Source organism: Lactuca virosa, chromosome 5 (genome assembly GCF_052849685.1).
Source record: "Lactuca virosa cultivar CGN04683 chromosome 5, Lactuca_virosa_CGN04683_v6, whole genome shotgun sequence".
Taxonomy (NCBI): Eukaryota; Viridiplantae; Streptophyta; class Magnoliopsida; order Asterales; family Asteraceae; genus Lactuca; species Lactuca virosa.
In genome coordinates this window covers 368,671,343-368,694,961 of record NC_136430.1, presented here as the reverse complement: position 1 = coordinate 368,694,961, position 23,619 = coordinate 368,671,343, and the positions used below count along the sequence as shown (strand labels likewise).

Below are 23,619 nucleotides of genomic sequence, written 5' to 3'. Positions count from 1 at the left end.
AAAAAAGCTATTCTAATCACCACTGAGATGGAAAAGTTCCAATATATGTCTTCGTTCAAATTATTAAAAAGTTCATTTTTGCGCCTAGCTATGCTCATCGGCCACATTATTGCACCCAAACCATACTCAAAACATGGTCCCGTTTAGATGCTATTGTTCTGAAATCAATATAATGCCTCCAAAATATTTTCCAAGACATCAAAAGTTACATCGTTGTCCACCTGGAAAATCAATTCTCCAATATAACTATCTTGACGGTTTTCTCAATGTTTCCTCCCACTACAAAGAGTTAAAGACATTTGCCGATCAACTCTCCATTGTTTGTGTCTCGAATCTAAATATCATGTGGTGTTACAACTCATAATCGACTTTAACGAAAATTTTGATGGTGTTGTCTCCTTCATTCAACAAACCAATCATCTCCTTCCTTTTCTACAAAGAATACTCGAAATTTGCCTTAAAGTAACTCGAAAGGCTAAGAAAGTAGCCTAAGCTCTTCTCACCACCACCCTCATTTCTTCCTCCAACAATAGCCCACGACAACCGATATCCCCCCCCCCCCCCCCCCAATTCCACCTTGCCAGACGATAACCTCCAATAATAGCATATGTGCTCTCAAGGTAATCGATTGTGTTATTTCAATATGAGTTATTTAAACAAAAATATATGTTGGAAATTGTCATGCAATTCAAATTCACATATGTGGACACACCACTCTTCTGTCACCTTATCCTCTCCTCGTTCAAAACATGTTCTTCATTATCGTCATCTTGTTAAAAACTCAACCTTATCCTCTCCTCATTCAAAACATGTTCTTCATTCTTGTCATCTTGTTAAAAACTCAATCTATGTCCGTCGTTTTCTATCGATAATAATATCCCTTAACTTTGATCCTTTCGAGTTCACTATGAAGGCTCATCCAACAAAGAAAATGATCATTAGATGCAATAGTATCGGGGACCTATATCCTATATTCGCTTCCTAGATTCATTAACTTTGGGATCTATATGCTTTTACTACTATTTCTCAAGATTTATAGCATCATTGTTTAGGTTATCAACTAATATTTTGAATTCACTTCGAAACAGTCATTACATTCATTGTAATCACAATATACATATTTTTTATGTTTATCAATTGTATGTGTTTGGTAAACATATAAAGTTACTTTTTATGATTCTAATTCTATTTTGTATCCTTTTGAAATCATTGACTTGTGGACTTCACCAATTTTAAGTTTCTAGGGACCATGGTTCTAAATGACGCGAGGCATGGGGTGGCGACAAGGCCAAACCTCAAGCTTTACGAGTCACAACGAGCCATGGTGTTTTTTAAGGCGTGATGTAATGCGACGATGTTATATTAATTTATTGTAACATCCATAAAATTCAAGCCAATTTAAAGCTTTTTAAAACATTTAAAACCGTTAAATTATTACAATTTGTTTTCAAAAGAGTTTAAACATCAGAGTATCTCCAGAATCAAATCATGAAAATATATGGTGGTGCACGATCACGCCTTCACCTTCCCGCGATCATCAGAAGTACCTGAAAAATAATCACCAACTGTAAGCCCGAATCTTAGTGAGTTCCCCCAAAATACCAACAACATACAAATATAACCATATCATATAAACAAACACATCATGCATAATGAGCCATTAGTCTGACTGGACCGCCTCACAGGCCATCAGTCTATCTGGACCTCTCTCCGAGCCATCGGCACGTCTGGACCGCCTCTCAAGGCCTTCAGCCTATCCCGATCGCTTGTCGGGCCTTCGGCCTGACTAGTATGCCCTAGCCGGGTCTGTAGTCTATCCAGTCCACCCTGGGTATCTTGGCCTACAGCACAAAGCATGACCTGCCTCAACCCAATCCCCCAAACCAACAAACATGTGCACATAATATCATACGCTAGCTAGCGAGTACAGATAGTCATACAGATCTAATAGATCACTAATCATGCAACCATCCTATAACCAGGATACTGATCTAACCAATCACTAACATAGCAACCATCCTATAACCAGGATATTGATCTAACAGATCACTAACATAGCATAATCCTATAACCAGGATACCGATCTAACATATCACTAATATAGCAACCATCCTATAACCAAGATACAAATCATAAAGGGTCGGCTTTGGTGCCGTAGACCTTGTTGATATAGTGAGAACAACTCACCTCACGATGTCGAACTGTAGTGATAAGATCAATCTCCCGAATCACTGTCACGAACTCAACCACCTATAACCACCATAGGACCAAAGTCCATCAGAATCCCAAATTACCAAAATACCCTCAAAAGTCCAACTGGTCAACCCTTGGTCAAAGTCAAAGTCAACGGTCAAAGTCAACAGTCCATGTTGAACCGACTCGTCGAGTGCAGCTAGCAACTCGTCAAGTTCCAGGAATCATCAAAACCCTAAGTGAATCTCCGAGTTTCCAACCAACTCGTCGATTCCATGCGTGTCCAAATATCGGGAAAACCCTAACTGACTCGTCGAGTCTTCTTACTGACTCGCCGAGTTCATGCAGGACCAATACAGGCAATCTTCTTCCGACTCGCCGAGTTGGCTATGCGACTCGTCGAGTCCCTTAAGTCCATTTCTCATCCAGACGTTTTTAAGCTACCCCAAAGCTCCATATTGCAGATCTAACCTCCTAGTGCATGGTTTCCACGTAAAGTTGCAAACTTTACGTACATGCATGGTCCTAAATGCCAAAACCAAGCTAAGGGAAAGGTTCAACCCAAATAGAAGGGCTAATGATTGCTAAATTTGATAACTTTATGGCTAAAGGGACCAAGAGGAGTCCAAATTTGAAGTTACAACTTCAGATCATGCCCAATACCCTAATTGACTCACAAATATGCTAAGAATGGCCTTAAACCCATGAATAAGGAGCTCTAACACTAGAATGATCAAGGTAACAACTTGTTACCTTCAAATGGAAGCCAAAGTGATGTGGATGCTGGATCTACAAGATCCTTCCCGTTCCAAGCTTCTCAACCTTCAAGCTTCTTCAACAAATACACCAAAACACTCTCTTAGCCTCACAAACACTCAAAAATGGGGTTAGATCGCTTAGGGTTTTCTTTTGGACGTGAAAGGGTGGTAAGGAGGCTGGGAGGAAGGACTTAAGGTCCTTTAAATAGGGTGCAAACCCTAAAATTTAGGGTTTCATATTCCAGCTCCAACTCGTCGAGTTGGGTCCTCCAACTCGTCGAGTAGATCCCTTAAGTCACGCGGCCATCTCCGTTTCTACACGACGAGTTGGGGCATCCAACTCGTCAAGTAGGCCTTTAAATATGAGTATAAAGCTGTAAAATTTATACCTGGGAGTCGGGGTGTTACATTCATAATTATATTACCACATAAATATAAATTTATATCAAATATAACTAGTTTTTAGAAGTGTTATATCAATAACCAATAACAAAAAGTTAACAAAAAACACAATAGTTGTATCCCCGATTAGAAAATACATAACAAAGAGCAAAAAACGTGTCTCAAACGAAAAAACACGCGCCATAACACTCCATAACGCGCCATGACACACCATATCACGCTTTGCCACGGGTCACGCCTAACAACAACGTTATGAGACTTTTAGTAACGACGAAGCCACGCCTCACGCCATGGCACACCTTGGCGGTTGGCGCGCGCCATGGCGCACCTTTTAGAACACTATTGGGGACATCCATACCATGTGTTAGTTCTTAATGATTATTCCAACTTCGGTCGACCTTTCCTTTTAGACATAAATCACAAGTTTTCTCTTTTTTTGTTGTTTACCACATTCATTAAACATAGGGTGCAAGGTTTTCAAACCGTTAGAATTCTAGGTTCGGATGAAGATATGAGTTTTGACATACAAGTTTTTGGTGTTCATCTCCATCATTTTCATTAGAAACACATCTGGGTTTCTTGAACACACACACACAAAAGATTTCTTGAACGATTTAAAATTTGTGTTCTTTTGAAAGCTGATTTCTGAGTATTTTTTTGAACATCAATTTCTAAGTTTTTGAAGCTAGATTTATGGGTTCAAAAACAAGAACATCTTTTGAATTTCTAGAATGAGAAAAAGCTAAGGGTGCGTGTGGTTGTGGAAAATTATCTAGTTTTTCAGGAAATTTTTTCAAGAAAAAACGGAAATTTCGAAAACACGTTTAGTTCGTTCGGTTTTCCAAAGTTTTCTAAGAAACTGAAAATTTTCATTTTTCCAAATTGTATGTAAATTAGAAAAGTGATTTTTACAGTTTTCCAAAGTTTTCTAAATTTCTAAGATAGAAAATGAAAACTTCACAATTTCCAACCCAACGCGTTTTCTAAAATTTTCATTGAAAATTGAAAATAAAAACCCAACTCTAGTTTCCGAAAATATTTTCTTGGAAAATGAAAACAATTTTCCAAAAAGAAATTCCAAGAAAAACAGAAATTTTGAAAACGCGTTTGATTCGTTCGATTTTCCAAAGTTTTCTAAGAAAATGAAAATTGTAACATCCCGTTTATTAAATAATAAACCGGAACCCCAAGCTGATAATTATTATTATTATTTTATATTATTATTGCCCAAGATCAAATAATAATTATCGGGATGTTAGTTTCGGGGGTTAAAGTGTAATTTCGGGACTTATTTTGAAAATGTTTTGTAGAGGAGGGGCTATTTGGTATCATTTAGACTTAATATAAAAGAAATTATGGAAGCAGGGGTTAAAGAATAAATATCAGACTTAATTTGAAGGGTTTTTGGATGGCTGGGGCAAAAAAAGTAAAATATGGACTGAATTTTAAAGAAAAAGGAAAGGAGGGACTATATTTGCCACTATGGAAACTAGCTTAAGGTGACCGGGTATATAAACCCGTCACCCTTCTGGAACCCTAACCCTAAGAGAGGGAGCCGCAACCGCCACTCTCACTTCTTCACCTCCGACGCCGTCAACCTTGTATCCCCATCTCCGGCCGCTGCCGCCTTGTCGAGTTCGAGCACCACCACTACGACCTTGCTGCCGAACGTCGTGAACGACAGAGAGAGAACCGTCGAAGACCGTTTTGGAGCTGTGAACACCGACGCCGGACGCCACGACTGCCATTCCAGTCGACGCCCTTGTTCTGTCGTTGTTGATGTTTCCGGTGGGAGCCGCCCACCCTTCTTCGCCTTCTGTTTCGTCGAGACTGCCGCATGCCGCCATCAAGATTGTTGATGTCTGTCTTCTCGTGTTGCTGCTGCCCGTTTTCCTGTGCTGCTCCCACCGCCCAGCCGATAGTTGGGAGCCGTGGGCTCGTGTCGTGCATGGTTATGTGCGGCTGACTCGTGTCGTGTCGTGCATGGTTATGTGCGGCCGATAGTAAGGTGAAAGTAACTACACACTCACCTAATTTAATGAAAACCGGGCAGCAATTCGTTTCCTAAAACGATCGTTTCTAATAAAACCAAGAGTTTTATTGAGAAACCGGGATCTGCAAAGGGTCGGGCTTCGAAACCGAAAAGATAAATTTTCCGGGTTTCTCGGGCACTTCGTGGCGTATTCCGGGGGTTATAATTGATATCGGGGCTTTGGGGGAAGTTAGAATGAAAGAAATATGAAATTTAGGGTGAAAGGTGGCAAATTTCCAAAGTTACCCGGGAAGGCTCGCAGCCTTCTATTTATAGGGAGGAGTTTCTGATCGGACGGCTGAGAAGCCTCCAGGTGGTGCTGATCCGAGGGCTCGCAGGGAGGGCTCGCACATGGCTCGCACATGGCTGCGCATGCGAAGGTTGTTGGCCTCTTGTGATTGGACCGAGGTCTAGGTCCGAAAGTAGGGGTTCTGTGGCAGCCTTGCGAGGGTTCGGACACGAGGGAAGAGGGTACGTGTCGCCTTCTCAGTGGACCACTTCAGATCAGGTCAGGAGCTCGGATGACTCAGCAGCTTTCGCCACGTAGCTCGCATGACTCACTGATTTCGGACACGTGACACGTTCTAAGCGAGGGTGACGTGGCAAAAACGTGACTATGCGAATTTTCTCGATTTTTGTGCAAAAACTTCTAAAATCCATAACTTTCGCATACGAGCTCAGTTTTTGACGTTCTTTATATGCACGCGTAGGTAAAATTACGCTCTACAACTTCCGTTTAGACATCGTCGGCTAATTTTGACTTTAATTTTTATATTATTATTTTTAACAGACCAGGACAGGAAATCCGTTAAAAATTCATAACTTCTTCATCCGACGTCCGTTTTCGTCAGACTTTTTACCGTTGTGCTACTATTTACGAGACCTTCGATTCTCGTTTAGGTCGTGTCGGCTAAAAATCACTCGATCTAAAATTCGAGTTTTTAGCTGTCTACTGCTAAGCTGAAACTTCGAAAAATCATAACTTTCTCATACGAAGTCAGATTTAGGTGTTCTTTTTATAGCTACTCTCGGTTTAACGAACACTACGAGTTTCGTTTAGATCACTAAGGCTTACGACATTCGGCACCGTGCCGGTTTATCGTGAAACTTCGACAGGTCATAACTTCTTCGTTATAACTCGGATTTCGACATTCTTTATATATCCGTAATCTTTGTCACGCCCACTACAAGTTTCTTAATAGATATCGGCTTTATCTAAAATTTAATTTTTGACGCTCATTTTTATTCTTAATTAATTAAACCCTAATAATTAAGCATAAAACACATAATTCACATAATATTCACATAATTCCTTTTTATTTCTTCTAAATTAGTTACAAAGGTTAATCTAGACCATTATGTCAATATTAATGACTAGCCTAGAAACACGGGCGTTACAGTTTTACAGAGTTATAGCCTCGAGTGGCTAATGTGTTGTATGTGGTATTTTAGGGAACTCACTAAGCTTTATGTTTACCGTGTTACATGTTATGTGTTTCAGGTACTCCAGAGGATCGCGGGAAGGCACCGGCGTGATTGTACACACATGTTCGAGATTATGTTGAGGATTTTGGGATTTGACTTTTGTTGTGGATTTATGTTGACTTGAGACACTTATGATTTTTATGAAATATAATATATGAGTTTTATGTGATTTAAAAATGAAAAATTGGTTTGAAAAATTACGTCGTTACAGTAGGCCCTGCGAGGCGGTCCAGACGTGTCGAATGCTCAGAGAGCGGTGCAGATAGGATGAAGGCCTGCGAGGCGGTCCAGTCAGGCTGATGGCTCATTATGCATGCTGTTTGCTTATATGTTTATATGGTATGGTTATATCTGTATGGCGTTGGTATTTTGGTGGTAACTCACTAAGCCTTCGAGTTTACATTTATCCATTATTGTTTCAGGTACTTCTGATGATCGCGGGAAGGCGAAGGCGTGATCGTGCACCTCCTTATATTTTCATGATTTGATTATGGGGATACTCTGATGTCTAAACTATTTTGAAAACAAATTGTAATAACTTAATGTTTTTAAATGTTTTAAAAAGTTTTAAATTGACTTGAATTTTATGGGTGTTACAAAAATTTTCATTTTTCCAAATTGTATGTAAATTGGAAAAAATGATTTTTACAGTTTTCTAAATTTCTAAGATGAAAAATGAAACTACACCGGTTCCAACCAAACGCGTTTTCTATAATTTTCATTGATAATCGAAAATGAAATCTATCTCTATTTTCTGAAAATATTTTCTTCGAAATGAAATCAATTTTTCACAACCGTACACATCCTAAATTGCTAGAAAATTTATGTTGGGCAATAGACTCGTCGGAGATGCCGAAGTCTCTTTCAACCTATAGGTTGTCGTAATTATGTTTTTGAAAAGTGAAACTAAATTTAATGATAAATAGCTGATTCGTAAATAATGATGGGTGACAATCCCAACCCGAACCCGCCAATTCAACCCGAACCCAACCCAATAAATAACATGTTGGGTTGAGATTTTGAACTCGTTTAACTAAATGGGTCAACCCATCTAACCCGTTTAATTGAACGAGTTGAGCTAGGGTTGAAATTCCTAACCTGTTTAAAAAATTTAAATTTTTTTTAATTTATATTTATTTGGTATTATTGTTTAGTTGATCATTACATTTTGATTGTTTTTATTTGTCAAAAACCCTGAGTCAGTAATCGTTATTGTAATTTGAGTTGATAAAAGTAATAGTCAAGTGATGTAGAATTTAGAAATTTAACATTTATAATTTACAACCTATTTAATTAAACAAATCATCTCCTTTATGACTCAACCCAACCTATTCTCAACCCTAAAATAATAATTAGCAAACAATGCTATGATTATTTTATATATTGTACCATAAATTGTTATGTAAAAAAAAAAAAAAAAATTCCTTTGCAAAACCCATTATAAGTCATGTCGACTGCGGAACCAAATAAACACCCCCAAATAGAAATCTAAGGAAGAAAAAGTGGTGGGGACTGGGGATGATCAGAGATGGAGTGGTAAAACTCTTTCCTGAAAAACTTCAAACCCTAGCAAGCTGATAAACAATAATGGTGTTATGCACGATAAGCTTACGACGATAATACTCATGCCAATCTATCGTCATCGTTGTCTCCTCTCTCGCCTCCAGCGTCGCCACCTCTCCCCTCTACTTACCCGTATTCTAGACCCCCCACCACAACCCAACCACAACAACAACCACAACCACCCTCTCCTATCCCGTTCTTATCACCATTTACGTCCCATTTCAGACCGACGCCTTCTCAATCCCCCCTTTTCATTACAACGCCCTGTTACCCCCGATTCTCCCCCCTCCACCATCATTTCAAATGACGCTAATTATCGCTATTCTATTCACCGGAGTAAGCTCAATTTTGCTTTGTTTACACTCATTCTACACACCATCAGCTTCGTATTTTCTTTTGTAAAATTAAAACAACATATTGTCACGGTTTTGCAGGTTTTATCACTAGACCTAAAAAAATTAAGAAGATAGAGGTCGATGATCATAGGTATCTATCTGTAACCCTTAACCTATTATCGCCTGTAAATTGACTAACAAATTGTAACCTTCGATTTCTTCATAAGAAGCTATTGTTTCCTATCATTCATTTGTTGGTTGGTGAAATTTTTCATGCTAGTCAGCGAGCTGTTACCACAGCCTTGTGGTGCAACTTTCTCGTATTTTCACTCAAGTTGGGGGTCTGGCTATTCACCTCAAGCCATGTCATGCTGGCTGAAACTGTCCATTCTGTTGCAGATTTTGCAAATCAGGTGAAACTGAATTAACCATTAACTAACCTCCCTTTAGGATTCAATTCTTGCTTTGTTTTTATCTGAATCTTTTCTCTTGTCTTTTATCTTAAAGTTGAAAGAAATTAACAAACATTCATATGATAGGCACTTCTTTTATACGGCTTAAACAGTTCAAAACGTGCTCCAGATGCTCTTCACCCGTGAGTATAGTATCTCCTTTGCCATTAATATTTCCTCATCATATTAACAATCTGCAATTTACAGATGCTCTTCATCCATGCGCTAATTAATTCCCCTTCTATTGTTAGGTATGGCTATTCCAAGGAAAGATTTGTCTGGTCTTTGATATCTGCTGTTGGAATCTTCTGTCTTGGTTCTGGTGCCACAATTGTAAATGGAGTTCAAAATTTATGGACTTCACAGGTACTTTATGCAAATTACTTTTAGCTCCTTCAACCTCTGTTTGTCTCTCACCTAACTTGTTAATACACGTACACTACACAGCCACCTGGAAATATATTGTATGCAGCTTTGGTGATTGGTGGCTCATTCATTATTGAAGGTGACACTGAAACTATATATAGATACAAACATTTTCATACTACATGATAAATGAATTTAAAGAAACAAGAAAACCTTTTACTTTGATTATAGGTGCTTCACTTGCTGTGGCTGTGGATGCTGTCAGAAAAGGTGCAGCTGCAGAAGGCATGACAATTAGAGACTATGTTTGGCGTGGACATGATCCCACATCTGTTGCAGTCATGACAGAGGTTAATAAAGCTTGTTGCTTTTATTTTTATAAATCATCATTTTAGCCACTTATAATGATCATGGAACATATTTGAGAAAACAAGATTATTCATCTTTATTAAATGAAAATGCAGGATGGTGCTGCAGTTACAGGACTTGTGATTGCAGCTGCATCATTAGTTGCTGTGAATCTGACAGGCAATCCTATCTATGATCCCATTGGTTCAATCATTGTTGGAAATCTTCTTGGAGTGGTATGTATTTTCATAGCAATATTTCACAACATATGTTCTCATTAAATCATTTGTTATAAAAATTTCCCTATTTTTGTTGCAGGTGGCTATATTTCTTATCCAAAGAAATCGGCATGCACTGATTGGTAGAGCCATTGATGATCATGATATGAAAAGGGTTCTTGAGTTTTTGAAGAATGACCCGGTAAAAATTACAGTTAGATAACTCTTGTAACTTAAGAATTGAATCTTGAATAGATAAAACTTATCTATATTCCTGTTGCAGGTTGTAGATTCTGTATATGATTGCAAAAGTGAGGTGATTGGGCCTGGTTTCTTTAGATTTAAAGCAGAAATAGGTGACAACTTTTTTTCTATCCTATTTTTGGGAAGCTGATTATTGGGACTTTTGAATATTTTGTTGAAGATTTTTAAATGTGTAAAAATGTGCAGATTTCAATGGAGTGATATTGGTACAAAACTATCTTAGTAGGACTGGACCTGAAGGATGGGCTAAGAAGGTAAGAAGAGGGTTCTTGTGTTTGATGAATATGAGTATGAATCTAATGATTTATGATTGTGTGCACAGTTTCGGAGTGCTGCAAATGAGGAGGATGATGCTGAAATGCTTAAGATTATGTCCTTATATGGTAAGTAATTATGTCCCAAGATTCCATTTAATGGATTTATGAGCAAGGGTCTATTTAATTTGGTTGTATGGAATGGAATGAGTCATTCATTACATTCCACAATCATGTTTTGTTGGTCTTTGGGAATGGAATTAATTTTCATGTAAATATTTTATATTATATGTAAATGTAAATAGAAGGTATAGTTTTAACATTAACCATAATTATAGAATTTATCATTTACAAAAGTAGAAAAAAAAAGTTAAATGTAGTAAAAGCTCATTAAAACGGTACTAAAACCCAAATAAGATTATGATAAAAAAATTATTTTTTCTAGAAAATAAAACTAGAATATAATTACAATCATGTAATTCTTTATCAAGATTTGTGTCAATGATTTTTTTAGTGGGCTATTATTACAATTTTTCATTCTTTTCCATGATGGAATGAAAAAAAAGCCTATGGAATGAAAATGAACAAAATGGAAGGAATTAAAATCCCAAGGGAATCCATTTCATTCCATCCGGCAAAACAAACATTTTTTTTTATTTTAAATTTATGATGGAATAAACCGTTCCGATTATGTCATACCAAATATCACCAGAGAAATTTTACGTTGATTATATATTTTATTTATAGGTGAAGAGGTGGTAACAGCTCTAGGGAGTGAAGTTGATAGACTTGAGAAGGAAATCCAGGAAATTGTGCCTGGAATTAGGCATGTTGATATTGAGGCCCACAATCCAATTATCCTACCACCATGACATGCATTTTTCCCACTCATAATTTCAGTTATTATTATTATTATTTGTAGATGTTGATAGATGGATTTTGTTTGATCTCTGGAGGAATAAAAAACATAGAGATTCGAAAGAAACAGTTGAATCGTGGCATAAGAAATTAACAAGAGTTGTTTAGGTAATTTGTCCCTGGTTTCCAACAAATTTTGACTCAAAATTTATTTTGTTATTTTTATTAAAATCTCCTCTTCCAAAAAGTTGCTTCATTTTCGTGGTAAAAGATTATGATATATGAATTCGTACTTGTTTTTTTTTACTAAATCAGTAGAAAACTTGAAGTACATTGGTATGATAAGAAGAATGCAACTCCGTATAATATTTTGCTGGCTCACAAAACTTGAACAGAATGTTTTACAACACACTATCATCGGTTGCTATTATAAATATATGGAAATCCATCTACCAAAATACAAAAAGCAAGCAATCTAAATCAAACTCTGGATCCTACATCTCCCCATTTGTCAAGCATTTATTTCATATCACTAAAAAGAAGACGCTTTAGCAGAAACATGAATACGCCATATGGTTCTTCTTTGATACATAACGCGAAACATAACTCCCCAAAGAAACGGATGCATCAGAAGGAATATTTGCAGGAACCAATATTCGAGTCTTCCCTGACCCAATTCTTTTTCCAGCAACATTTGCATAAAACAACCCTGAAATTGCTGGCACGAATACATCACTCTCTGAACATACATAGAAATCTATCACCTTCTCATACTCTGAAGCATCCGATCCCAAATACTTTTGCTTCTTCTCCATTGGCATTATTCCTTCCTGTAATAAAAACATTTCAACAAAAAAAAACATGAATCATGATATATTCAAATATCACCATGTCTAGCTTATGTGGGACTGGATCAAATATGACATTGTCTAGCTTGATTTGAGACTGTGATAGTTACCTTCGTGTAAGTTTTTGGGAAGAGGTCTTTGATAGCATCAAGACTGGTGTCCCATCGTGATTGTGTCATATATATAGCACTGTTCTTATCAAACCCTAGTTTTCTCAAAAACATTGCGATCTCTTGTGGGCCATAACACTTTTTAGACCCATCGCCATTTCCTTGGCAACCCTTGTTGTCCAACATATCAAGTCTCACATCCACCGCCACAAACTGTCCATCGGACTTCCGACTCAACGTTTTGAGCCGGTCAACCATTGAGTCAACCACCTCCCGGACCTCTGGTTGGAGTTCAAGACTTCCAAACATGGCTAAACATCCCACGGAGTTTCTCTCTTTTTCTTGTTCGATTTTACCCTTTTTCATGTTCACTGAAGGGAAGTACGTCGCTACTCTTACGTTTCCTTTGCTTTTGAAAACTGGTTCGATGTTTTCTGCGATGTACTCGTCTGTAACTCTATTGGGAATCCTTAGAACAGCGAGATTCTTTGATGATAACTCGGAAGGCTGTGATTTTACTACTTTCACTACTCCCTCCAGGCTGCTTACAAACTTCTCAATGTCGTAAATATCTCCGAAGTTCCTGGAATACGTGTAGTTTGATTTTGAATGTATGTTTGCATATGTAATGAAGATGATGAGATTGAAATGACATGGACACTAACCTCCAGTCACCAGGTTGGCTTCCCCTTATGTCGGGAATCACAAGTGTTGCCCTCAGGTATCTTGCCACTACTACTGCATCCGTAATCTGTGGTTGACGATGATTAGATGAAACAAAAAGTTGCGCAATACATGAATGATTTGTAAAGAACAACAATTAATCACCTGAGAGACGTGGCATTCGGGTCCATTGGTTAATGAGAAAGTGACGAACCCTTTAGAATCTTCATCCTCTTCTGCTTGCCGGATATGATCAAAGTTTGAAGGTTAGAGATAAGAAATGGAACGAAAAGCATGCAATTGAGATTCCTGGATTAGTTCTAGTTTGGAGGACTGACCAAAACCTGGCTTAGACCAACAAGGCTTGAGACCAGAACTTTCCTCCTTCCATGGGCCATCGTCATCGACATCAACTGCAAGGTTTTTTTCCGAATCCTTGGTGTCTTCAAAAGCTTGGGTAGATCCGGCATGGTTGACCTGTAGGAAGGAATTTGGTTTTATGAATTAGTAGCTAGTTTCTGTCCATGAATACATGTAGAGTGTAATTCAAATTGGGGGAAATCGGGATATAATTGGAACAGAATCAATCATGTTCCATCCATTCAACGATTATTGTGTGGAAATCATAGCAGGTGGTGGTGGTACCAATGTAATTACGGAAGATGAAAAAGTAAGGACTGAATACAACAAGTAATTAAGGAAGGAATGTGATTAAATTGTGAATTTGGAGAATGAATAGATGAGTTAGAGTAGAAGGAAGGAGAAGAAGAAGCATACATGATGAGAAATAGGAGCATCAAAATGTTGACGCTTTACCATGTTACCAAGCATTAGAAACATGGTGACTGTAAGCACCCCTGCCACTATCTGTCTCGGATCTATTCTCATTTTTCTCAGATCCTCCCGTATCTATCTATATATGTATCAATCAATCTATATATGCAAGTGTAATAAATACTAATACTACAACACTACCACCATAGATAAACGAATCAAGAAGCTTGTTCCAGTTCTATCTAATCACTCTTTTAAAAAGGGAAAGAGAAGGCAGCCACTTTTCTGACGTCACAATCCAGAAAGAAGGGGAGATTGAGAAAAATGCAGTCTGTTTCTTGTTGGCTACATTATATAAGAGAAAGGGAGATAGGCTTGAGGCTTTGATTTGATCTATGTATCATGTATGTATGGTATGGCAGGAGTTCACATGGGTGAATTGCAATTTGCACATGATACCCTCCATGTTTTTACCAAAATGTACTCACCTACCTTAACTTTATCATCACATGTAGCCTCCCAGAATCTATTTATTCATCGTTGAAAATCTCCCCCACGTCGTAACTTTTATTATACAAAATAAATCTATACGTTTCCTATAGATTTTTTTTTGCATTTATTTTGATACCATCGTTTTGAATTGCAGTTAAATCATTCAATTAAATACAAAACGAAAGCTTGAAGATGAGAATCCGACTCAAAAGATAGCCTCAAATGGAAAGGAGTTGAAGTTGGAGGGGTAGTTTGTATTTGTATTTTGTAATAAAAAAGTTAAAGAAATGGTGTTTGCTAGTCCACCGACACACCATGGCCACATCGACTATTTATTTCTCGCATGCAACATATTTTAAGCAACATTATGATTGACTAATAATCAATTTTTAGAATCGTAAATTGTTCTAATTATGTATTTAACTATTTTTATGATGACTTTTATTTATTTATTTATTTAAAAAACTATTTGGAAGCATCTTATTTGACTAGCATCAGTTATGGAACACAAAGTATGGCGCAAATCAAGCAAGTTTGTGTACGACCCCCATCCTCATTTCCAGTTTTCCAATCTCACCTTCCCATTGTTTTTTATTTGTTTATTTATAAATACAATTAATAATGATAATAAAACATGAATAATAATAATGAAAACCAGACAAGTACACTTCTTCACCAACTTTTATCTAATTGTGCATCATAATCTTTGACCATTAAAATCTCACTACATAGTTTCTTAGGCACTTGTTTCAAATCTTGTCCTTCTTGCCATACTTGTCCCACCATAACACCAGGCCCAACGTTTCTTACATATATCACAACCTCATCATTAAACGGCCATGGATGTTTTCCTGCAGTAACATTCAAAACACCTCATGAATAACACATACATAATTTACAAAAATGACACATGTCGCAACAAAGATAAGGTAACCTGGTTTTGGGAATCCTTGAGGGTATTCCTGGAAATCAAAATCTCCACTTCCAAATTCATATGCCACATCACATGGCTGCTCTGTTGCCATCACTTCAGTCACCTCTTTCACTTTGAAGTATAATGGAGCAAATGAACGCGATAATCCATTCAGAACTGTTGCATCTGAGAATCAAATTCATAATTTGTTTATTGGATAATGGATATCATCAATATACTGATTACTATATAATATATATTGCCAAAATTACCAATAACTCTTCCAAAAGTTTGGCCATCCTTGCAGCAAAATAAAGCCTGAAATACCACAAATTTTTAATAAGATATGTACATAAGAAAGGAAACTATTGATTTACAGAACACAGAATTAACCTTCTTGAAGTAATTAATCCAGGCTACAGCCAAGGGCCCTATTTGAAGAAAAAAAAATCATCAATGGTATAAAACGAGGAGCTGTATACACCAGTAGTGCTATAGTTACTCTGTAAAACCCATTATACTAAGTTGTTGAGTGCCAAATGGATACTCTTAAAAGGCTGAAAATTTGCTTTTGTTGGTGTACTCTTTCCAATCTTTACTTTCATGCAAAAATCTGAGTTAGTTTGACTAGGTTGCAAGATAATTTAATTGAGTTACTTGTACCTTTGTGCTTCAATATTTGTACTTCCAAATCCGTTACATTTTCTCTGTCCTATATCTGGTTTGATCATATCATGAACAAAAGGAAAAAAAAAAAAAAAATCCAAATATGATGTCGCCACAATTGGACACCAAACTAGTGAGGAACGTGACAGATTTCGTCATCTTAATTCTTTCTTACTCTCAACAACGTTTTCACGATATTTCAAGACCAGGTGCATAAAATTTCATGTATTATATACATAACAAAACCCTAGAAGAGGGTAACCTAATTATTGCTATGATCAACAACCACAGTATAAGTGTGTTTAAGTCTGGTCAAGTTACCTCCATTCGTTCTGCAGTGCCAAAATTCAAGCAACTTCACACCTGTTTCATCGCCAAACAAGTTAGATGAACTTTTCTTTGCCAAGTTTGAATTATCATATCTTGTGCCTGCTACCTCCCAAGCTCTTGAAATAAGTCTGCACCAAAACAAAACATGACAAATTAATAGATGAAATTTGAACCTCCATTTTAATCTTTTTGACTTCACATTACATGTTCATGTGAAACACACATGAAGTTGTATTACAAGACATAATCATCTAAATAAAGAGGTAAGCAGCGCTGAAAACATATCTCACTAATAAGGAAACATACAAATTTCAAAGACAAATACCTGGGATTAAGCAATGCCAGCAAACGATGTCTCCTTTCCTCTGGGATGTCATCAATCTTTTTCCTGGTGATCACATACACATCAAGGTTTCAGGCTAAGACTGTAATAACTTAAACAACAAGCCAAGACTCCAATCACATAAACTTCCATTAAAACCAAAAAGCATAAGCCTTTCATGTTCATTGGTACAATTTTTCAAGATTTTGTGAAGATTTCCTAATGCTAGGAACTGTAATTTCACGGCATAGATTGGAAGCATATCAAGACTAGTTGAAAATTTAACGGAATGAGGTCCAACCCCTAATCCATATCTTGATTTCGATGCCCTATGTGTTGGCAAATGATCGAACATGTAGAATACAATCTTGTTAAACATAATTTGATGAGGTAAGTAAAAACATAGAAATACAGAAATCTATCAAACAGTGTCTAAAGTGAAGGAGAGAGTAATACCAGAGATAAGTAGCGGGGTTGTAAGAAGATGGATCTAAAGGAATAAGTTGTTTGGGTGGATCGAGAAACGACACCACGTCCCGCTCGTCGTAGTAAGCTATTTCCCCACCAGGTAGCACCTGGTAAGGTTTATCATCCCAGGGAGATACGTGCATTGAAGAAGACGCCGCCGTGCTAGCCATCCTCTTCCTCTCAGTGCCGCCACTCACCGACAAGTGTTTCACTCCCCTCCCTACATCAAATTGACCCCTATAAAGTTTCAAGTACGAAGTTTTTACATGAGGAGGATATGGCCATTTAATCGGGGAGTCGAATAGACTGTTTGGGCGCTGTGAAGATGAAGATAAAGCTGGGCAATAAGACCTGATGGTCAGGCTCATTTTCACAATTTTGACTTTTGCCTCATAAAACGACTGCAACTCGAATTGTATGGCATATGTAACAGCGGCTAAGCCACACACCACCCACCGCCTGGGGGCTGGGGAGTTTTATCAGCGGCGATACCACTGGAAAAGATGTTAGTAAACTTGTTTGATTTGTTCGTAATTGGGCCAGTAGCGTAATATTACAGCCGATTACTAGTCATATTACCTTATTAGGTGAAATAAGTTCAATATCAAAATATGTAGAAAAAAACATGGTTACTAGATCATTAACCCTTGGATAAAAAGTGGAGGGTTTGTTATCGTGTGGAACATTATTAAGGGTTGAAAAGCAGCCTCCCTATAAACTTCAGGGTTTGTCCTAAAACATTCGATGTAATCATCCCCGTTCAATTTATCGGAGATATTGGGAGAGATCGAGCAGACGACCTGTAGGCCAATATACATATACACACACATCTACAGAAAAAGAAAGAAGGATTGTCATGGCTTCAACCGCTGCTGTGCCGTTTTGGAGATCTGCCGGGATGACGTATATATCGTACTCGAACATATGTGCCAGCCTTGTGAGGAACTGTCTCAAGGAACCCTACAAGTCAGAAGCTATCAGTCGGGAGAAGGTCCATTTCTCCAGCACCAAATGGGCCGATGGCAAACCTGAGAAACCTAGTAATTTCCTATCCTCATTTTAAGTTTTTCCCAATTATTTCGATTTCTAAGTCTCCTAGATCTAGGGTTTCTTCCACGGTGCGATTATTGTTGATTATATTCTGCTTGTGTTAACCTTCATTCGATGATCGTGATGGATTTTTGTGTCTAGGCAATTTATTTCTTTCTGTGATGATAACTGTATGATTCGTTACGCCAATTGGAACCTGCCATTATGCTAATGTCAACAGATGATAAACTTATTGGATCATCCCCATTATGTCATGGTCTTCATTATTCTCTCTTTCCTATAAGAATCAGGAGAAAAAGAAATGAGTTTTTCCATGTCGATTGTTAAAAGTTCCATAGCTGTTATGTCAATTTGGAGGCTATTTGGCATTTTCTATGTTTGGGATTGTAATAATATGGTTTCCTGAACTCAATAAGCCATGTTTTGGTACCTATATTTAGTATTTTGGTAATGGGCAGATTTGTATCTTCAAATTTCATATATTCAAACTGAGCATTAGGAATTTTGGTGTTATTCTCCGAGTTGAAACCATCTTAACACACACATGCTAATCCACAATCACATACATGGTTAGAAACAACCTTGTAATAGCAATGCACATTTAAGAGTCCACATACATTATATTTTCCATGGTTGTTCCCTTTCACATAAATATCTTAATATATTTGGCGACTAATTTTCATAACATCTCTTTTAGATTTAGCATTATTCCCTTTGTTTCTGCATGTATCATCTTAATCCCAAATGTTTATCCAATTCTTATGGGATTTTATGCTTTGATTTTTTTGATGTTAATGTAAGATCGTTTGTTTCTATCTTTGAATAGATTTTTCTGACTCTTTGTTTTTTGTCTATTGAACAGCTATTCGGTCGGATTCTCCTGATGAATGAGGCAGGAAGATGTTACATTTTGCAATTTTTACTGAAGTTGATCAAGGCCATGTTTGTTGAACATTGAGGCCTCTTGTTTCTTGAAAAGTGTTGGCAATAATAAATTTTGTAGTAATTTTTGAATGGATTTTGTGTGTTACTTTTTCCTATGTAAAATTACAAGCAAATTGCATTCAGATGAAATGCGAGGTTTTCTTTGGTATGGAATATGTATTATTTAACAACTCACTGACACCAAATATTGGTTGGATTCTGAATACCAATTACCAACTCATTTGACCAAAATCAAAATAAAATAATAATTAAAAAGCTTCAAAAGTTCAAATAAAAACGTAAGTCTAGAAAAATTATCCTTCGAAGCAAAGCAAATACTGGAAAAATAAAAAATAAAAATCGTCCTAACAACCAACAGTCTCTCAATAAACGAAAGAGAAAAGTGAAAAGTCTAAAATAAAATAAAAATAAAATGAAACAAACCCAGCAATAATTTGCAGATACATCGTCTAAAGTCTTAAACCAACTAACCTTTTCTCTCTCTCTCTCTCTCTCTCTCTCTCTCTGAGGTGGATATCCGGCGTAGCCAGCCACCGCTTTGATCCTTGATCCATCATCATTTCATAATTGTCTCTTCGATGCCAATTCATTACCCTCATACAATCATCACAAATTCAGATCTGAGCTTTTGATTCATTCAGCAAACCACTTCCGTCTCTTATAATCGTCTTCTTTACACCTATCTGATTCCAGCCCTAGATTCTCGTTCCTTCGATCTTCTTTTACTCAGCGATATGTCTTCCAAACTGTCATCTCGGTCAAGAGGAGGCGCCCCTGTAAAAGCTAACTCCAAGGAAACCGGCCCCAAGCTCGAGGAAAATCTCAACATATTCAAGTCCGATAAATTCGACGCCGATGGCTTTGTCAACTCCAAGTGTAATTCCTTGAACGAGAAGGTCAGTATGGCCCAAAATGCTTCATGCGCAGTCTTACAATTCTAATTTTAGGACAATTTTGTGAGAAATTGTAGGTATTCTGTCCATTGTTATAACGTCGCCTGAATATTTTTTCTTCAAGTTCAAAATATCTCGATAATTATAGTCTATATAACAATTCATCTATACTTCAAAGTCGCATTTGTGAATCTTTATTTCTAGCTATTGTTGTGCTATTGAGCATTGGCCTTATAACCTTATTTGTTGTGAGGATAGCTGCTTATGATCAACCAGGACTTCATCCATGTAAGAACAGCTAGTAGGTTCGGATCATCATTATAAGATTGTTCATTTCACCTTGAAATGTATCAATGCTAGGTCTATATGATACTTGAAGCCACCCCTTCTAGTTCTAACTAATGTTCATTTCACCATCAGATGTATCAATACTAGGTCCATATGATACTTGGATCCACTCCCTCTAATTCCAACTAGTTTAATCTGTTACAACATGTATATGAATTCGAAATATCTGAATAGGTATTTGTGTGCTTCTTGTGTCCGTGTTTGTTTGACATGGCTCATTATAATACCACATGTCATATTTGTAATTTGTGTTAAAATGATGCATATATGCTATACCAAGAATCGTAATATCTTGTCAAGATCGTAACTATTTCCAAAAAAAAAAGTTCGATTTGTCTGATTCTTTTCGCTGTTTAGCTATTAATAGTAATTATTCAATCCCATACCATATTGCATCTTCCATTCTATTGATATATTGCTTCAATATAACTCACATGTACCTCATTCACAGGAGATAAGACAATTATGCTCATATCTTTTGGATTTAAAGAAAGCTTCTGCAGAGGAAATGCGAAGGAGTGTATACGCTAATTATACTGCATTCATACGGTGGGTCCTCTCTTTCACTTTATAATCTTAATCCAAAATGGTAACTAATATTGGTATAAATTTAAAAAATTTCAGCACATCAAAAGAGATATCAGATTTAGAAGGCGAACTACTGTCCATAAGAAACTTACTATCCACTCAAGCCACCATAATCCACGGTCTAGCTGATGGGGTCCATGTCGATTCTTTATCCATCACTCTTCCGGAAGGTTCCGGTTTATCTCCTGATCAAGACAGAGACCCTTCAGACTTAGAAAATTGGTTAATCGAATTTCCCGATATTCTGGATGTTTTATTAGCTGAAAGAAGAGTAGAAGAAGCTCTATCCACCCTAGATGAAGGTGAACGCATAGCTTCAGAAGCAAAAGGAAACAATTCTCTAAGTCCTGTTGTTTTAGCCTCCCTTCAAACTGCCACAACAGAATGCAGACAAAGATTAGCCAATCAGCTTTCAGAAGCCGCCTCTCAACCCACAACACGTGGCAGTGAGCTTCGTGCAGCCATTAACGCCCTTAAAAAACTAGGAGATGGGCCCCACGCCCATACTCTACTCCTTCAAGCACATTACCAAAGACTTCAATCTAACATGCAGAACCTTCGCCCTTCAAGCACTTCATATGGTGGAGCCTACACAGCTGCCATTTCACAGTTAGTTTTTTCTGTTATTGCACAAACAGCAACGGATTCGAATGCTATTTTTGGTAAAGAACCTGCGTATATCTCTGAGCTTGTGATGTGGGCTACAAAACAAGTTGAGGACTTTGCTGTTCTTGTGAAAAGACACGCGTTAGCTTCATCTGCTGCTGCTGGTGGACTTAGGGCTGCTGCTGAATGTGTACAAATAGCTTTAGGACATTGTACTTTGCTTGAAGCCCGTGGGTTAGCACTTTGTCCTGTTCTTTTAAAACTTTTTAGACCGAGTGTCGAACAAGCACTCGATGCGAATCTAAAACGAATCGAAGAGAGTACAGCTGCTTTAGCTGCAGCCGATGATTGGGATCTTTCCAATTCGCCAGGTGTCACACGTCTTTCCGGAAGGTCCACAACATCCGTAACATCTCTTCACCATAAGCTCTCGAGCAGTGCTCAAAGGTTCAATGTGATGGTTCAGGATTTCTTCGAGGACGTGGGCCCGCTTTTGAGCATGCAGTTAGGAGGGAAAATGTTGGAGGGGTTGTTTCAGGTGTTTAATTCCTATGTGAGCATGTTGATAAGAGCACTCCCGGGGTCCATGGAAGAAGAAGGAAGCTACGAAGGGTCTGGGAGTAAAATTGTCCGGATGGCGGAGACTGAAGCCCAACAAATGGCGTTGCTTGCGAATGCATCTTTGTTAGCTGATGAATTGTTGCCTCGTGCAGCCATGAAACTTACCCCTCAAGGTCAAGGTCAAAATATTTACAAAGACGACCCTCGTAGACGCCCTTCAGGGCAAAATCGGAACACTGAGCAAAGGGAATGGAAGAGACGGCTTGCAGGGATAGTAGATAGATTGAAGGATAGTTTCTGCAGGCAGCATGCGTTAGATCTTATTTTTACTGAAGAGGGTGATAGTCATCTTACTGCTGATATGTACATACACATGGATGGAAATGTTGAGGAAATTGAATGGTTCCCTTCTCCAGTTTTTCAGGTACTTATTGTAATATATATATATATATATATATATATATATATATATATATATATATATATATTTGGTGGTCTGAATCTGAATTGCTAAGTGTTGGTTTTATTGGTTGGTGTTGTTCAGGAACTTTATGCGAAGCTTTACAGGATGTCTGGAATAGCAGCAGAAATGTTTGTTGGAAGGGAACGTTTTTCGACAATGTTGTTAATGAGGCTTACGGAGACTGTGATCTTGTGGCTTTCAGAAGACCAAACTTTTTGGGACGATATCGAGGAAGGACCAAGGCCTTTAGGTCCTCTTGGTCTTCAACAGGTACATTACATGTGATATGATATGGACAAAAGACTAAACAACGGGTATTTGTGAGAAATAGAATATTTGTTTATTTTATGCGATGGAAATTTGCAGTTTTATCTGGATATGAAGTTTGTGCTGTCGTTTGCTGCGCAAGGGCGTTACTTATCACGGAATCTAAACCGAGTGGTGAACGAAATCATATCTAAAGCACTTGCAGCCTTTGCTGCAACAGGAGTGGATCCATATGCGTGAGTGGAACTGAAAATATCTACAATTACAAATTATCAAAATATTTATGATTACATGAGTAATAATGGTAGGATTTTTTTTTTGTTGGCAGTGTACTTCCTGAGGATGAGTGGTTTGGAGAGATAAGTCAAGAAGCAATAGATAGGTTGAGCGGGAAGCCAAGAATAGCAAATGGGGAACGAGATCTAAGCAGTCCAACTGCTTCTGTTTCAGCACAATCCATATCCTCCATCAGATCTCATGGGAGTTCTTGATTGTTTTGTTTGTATATCTCTTTCTCACCAACATTTCTTTTGTAATCATATAGAATCTTAGAATATTTTCATTTTTCGTGCTTTTCGTTCCGTTTCATATAATATCGTTGTGTTAGATATGGGCATTACAAGTTTAGGAATTCTTTCTTTATGTTTCTCCGGTAGAGGGAGCATTAGCATTTGAGCATGTAAATTTGTCTCCTTTCTTTATTTTTTATAACTTTTGAGTGCAAATTTTTTTGGTATTCTTTCACAAGTGTGGGTGGATAAATGCAATTATATTTTTTTCAAGA

At 37.5% G+C, this 23,619-nt stretch overlaps 5 protein-coding genes across 6 annotated transcripts; 3 read left to right on the top strand and 2 right to left on the bottom strand.

The window, feature by feature from the left end:
• Nucleotides 1-8,328: 8,328 nt before the first annotated feature.
• On the top strand, nt 8,329-11,700 carry LOC145117130 (Cation efflux family protein). Its single transcript, XM_079053442.1, has 13 exons — nt 8,329-8,769; nt 8,868-8,919; nt 9,049-9,181; nt 9,308-9,363; nt 9,472-9,586; nt 9,668-9,725; nt 9,818-9,936; nt 10,051-10,170; nt 10,253-10,354; nt 10,436-10,508; nt 10,603-10,670; nt 10,739-10,799; nt 11,418-11,700. Exons 1-13 carry the CDS (start codon nt 8,466-8,468, stop codon nt 11,540-11,542), a joined length of 1,386 nt encoding a protein of 461 aa, XP_078909568.1. The 5' UTR covers nt 8,329-8,465; the 3' UTR covers nt 11,543-11,700.
• A 167-nt stretch (nt 11,701-11,867) lies between these two features.
• LOC145117131 (protein MANNAN SYNTHESIS-RELATED 1-like) lies at nt 11,868-14,240 on the bottom strand. 2 transcript variants are annotated; one of them, XM_079053444.1, is made up of 7 exons: nt 14,073-14,235; nt 13,927-14,032; nt 13,488-13,626; nt 13,315-13,385; nt 13,152-13,237; nt 12,487-13,069; nt 11,868-12,358 (listed from the first exon to the last, which is right to left on the bottom strand). In XM_079053444.1, the coding sequence occupies exons 2-7, from the start codon at nt 13,987-13,989 to the stop codon at nt 12,077-12,079; spliced, it is 1,224 nt and encodes a 407-aa protein (XP_078909570.1). In that variant the 5' UTR covers nt 13,990-14,032; nt 14,073-14,235; the 3' UTR covers nt 11,868-12,076. The 2 variants fall into 2 exon arrangements, with proteins under 2 accessions (XP_078909570.1, XP_078909569.1); XM_079053443.1 differs by having other exon boundaries at nt 13,927-14,240.
• Nucleotides 14,241-14,930: 690 nt separating this feature from the next.
• Nucleotides 14,931-17,628, bottom strand: LOC145117128 (WD repeat protein). The gene is made up of 7 exons (XM_079053440.1): nt 17,103-17,628; nt 16,650-16,712; nt 16,316-16,452; nt 15,722-15,759; nt 15,601-15,646; nt 15,350-15,514; nt 14,931-15,266 (listed from the first exon to the last, which is right to left on the bottom strand). The coding sequence occupies exons 1-7, from the start codon at nt 17,480-17,482 to the stop codon at nt 15,088-15,090; spliced, it is 1,008 nt and encodes a 335-aa protein (XP_078909566.1). The 5' UTR covers nt 17,483-17,628; the 3' UTR covers nt 14,931-15,087.
• A 221-nt stretch (nt 17,629-17,849) lies between these two features.
• Nucleotides 17,850-19,257, top strand: LOC145117129 (ATP synthase epsilon chain). Its single transcript, XM_079053441.1, has 2 exons — nt 17,850-18,154; nt 19,027-19,257. The coding sequence occupies exons 1-2, from the start codon at nt 17,971-17,973 to the stop codon at nt 19,053-19,055; spliced, it is 213 nt and encodes a 70-aa protein (XP_078909567.1). The 5' UTR covers nt 17,850-17,970; the 3' UTR covers nt 19,056-19,257.
• A 280-nt stretch (nt 19,258-19,537) lies between these two features.
• On the top strand, nt 19,538-23,619 carry LOC145117126 (exocyst complex component EXO84B-like). The gene is made up of 6 exons (XM_079053439.1): nt 19,538-20,005; nt 20,802-20,899; nt 20,975-22,529; nt 22,650-22,838; nt 22,935-23,071; nt 23,164-23,619. Exons 1-6 carry the CDS (start codon nt 19,844-19,846, stop codon nt 23,324-23,326), a joined length of 2,304 nt encoding a protein of 767 aa, XP_078909565.1. The 5' UTR covers nt 19,538-19,843; the 3' UTR covers nt 23,327-23,619.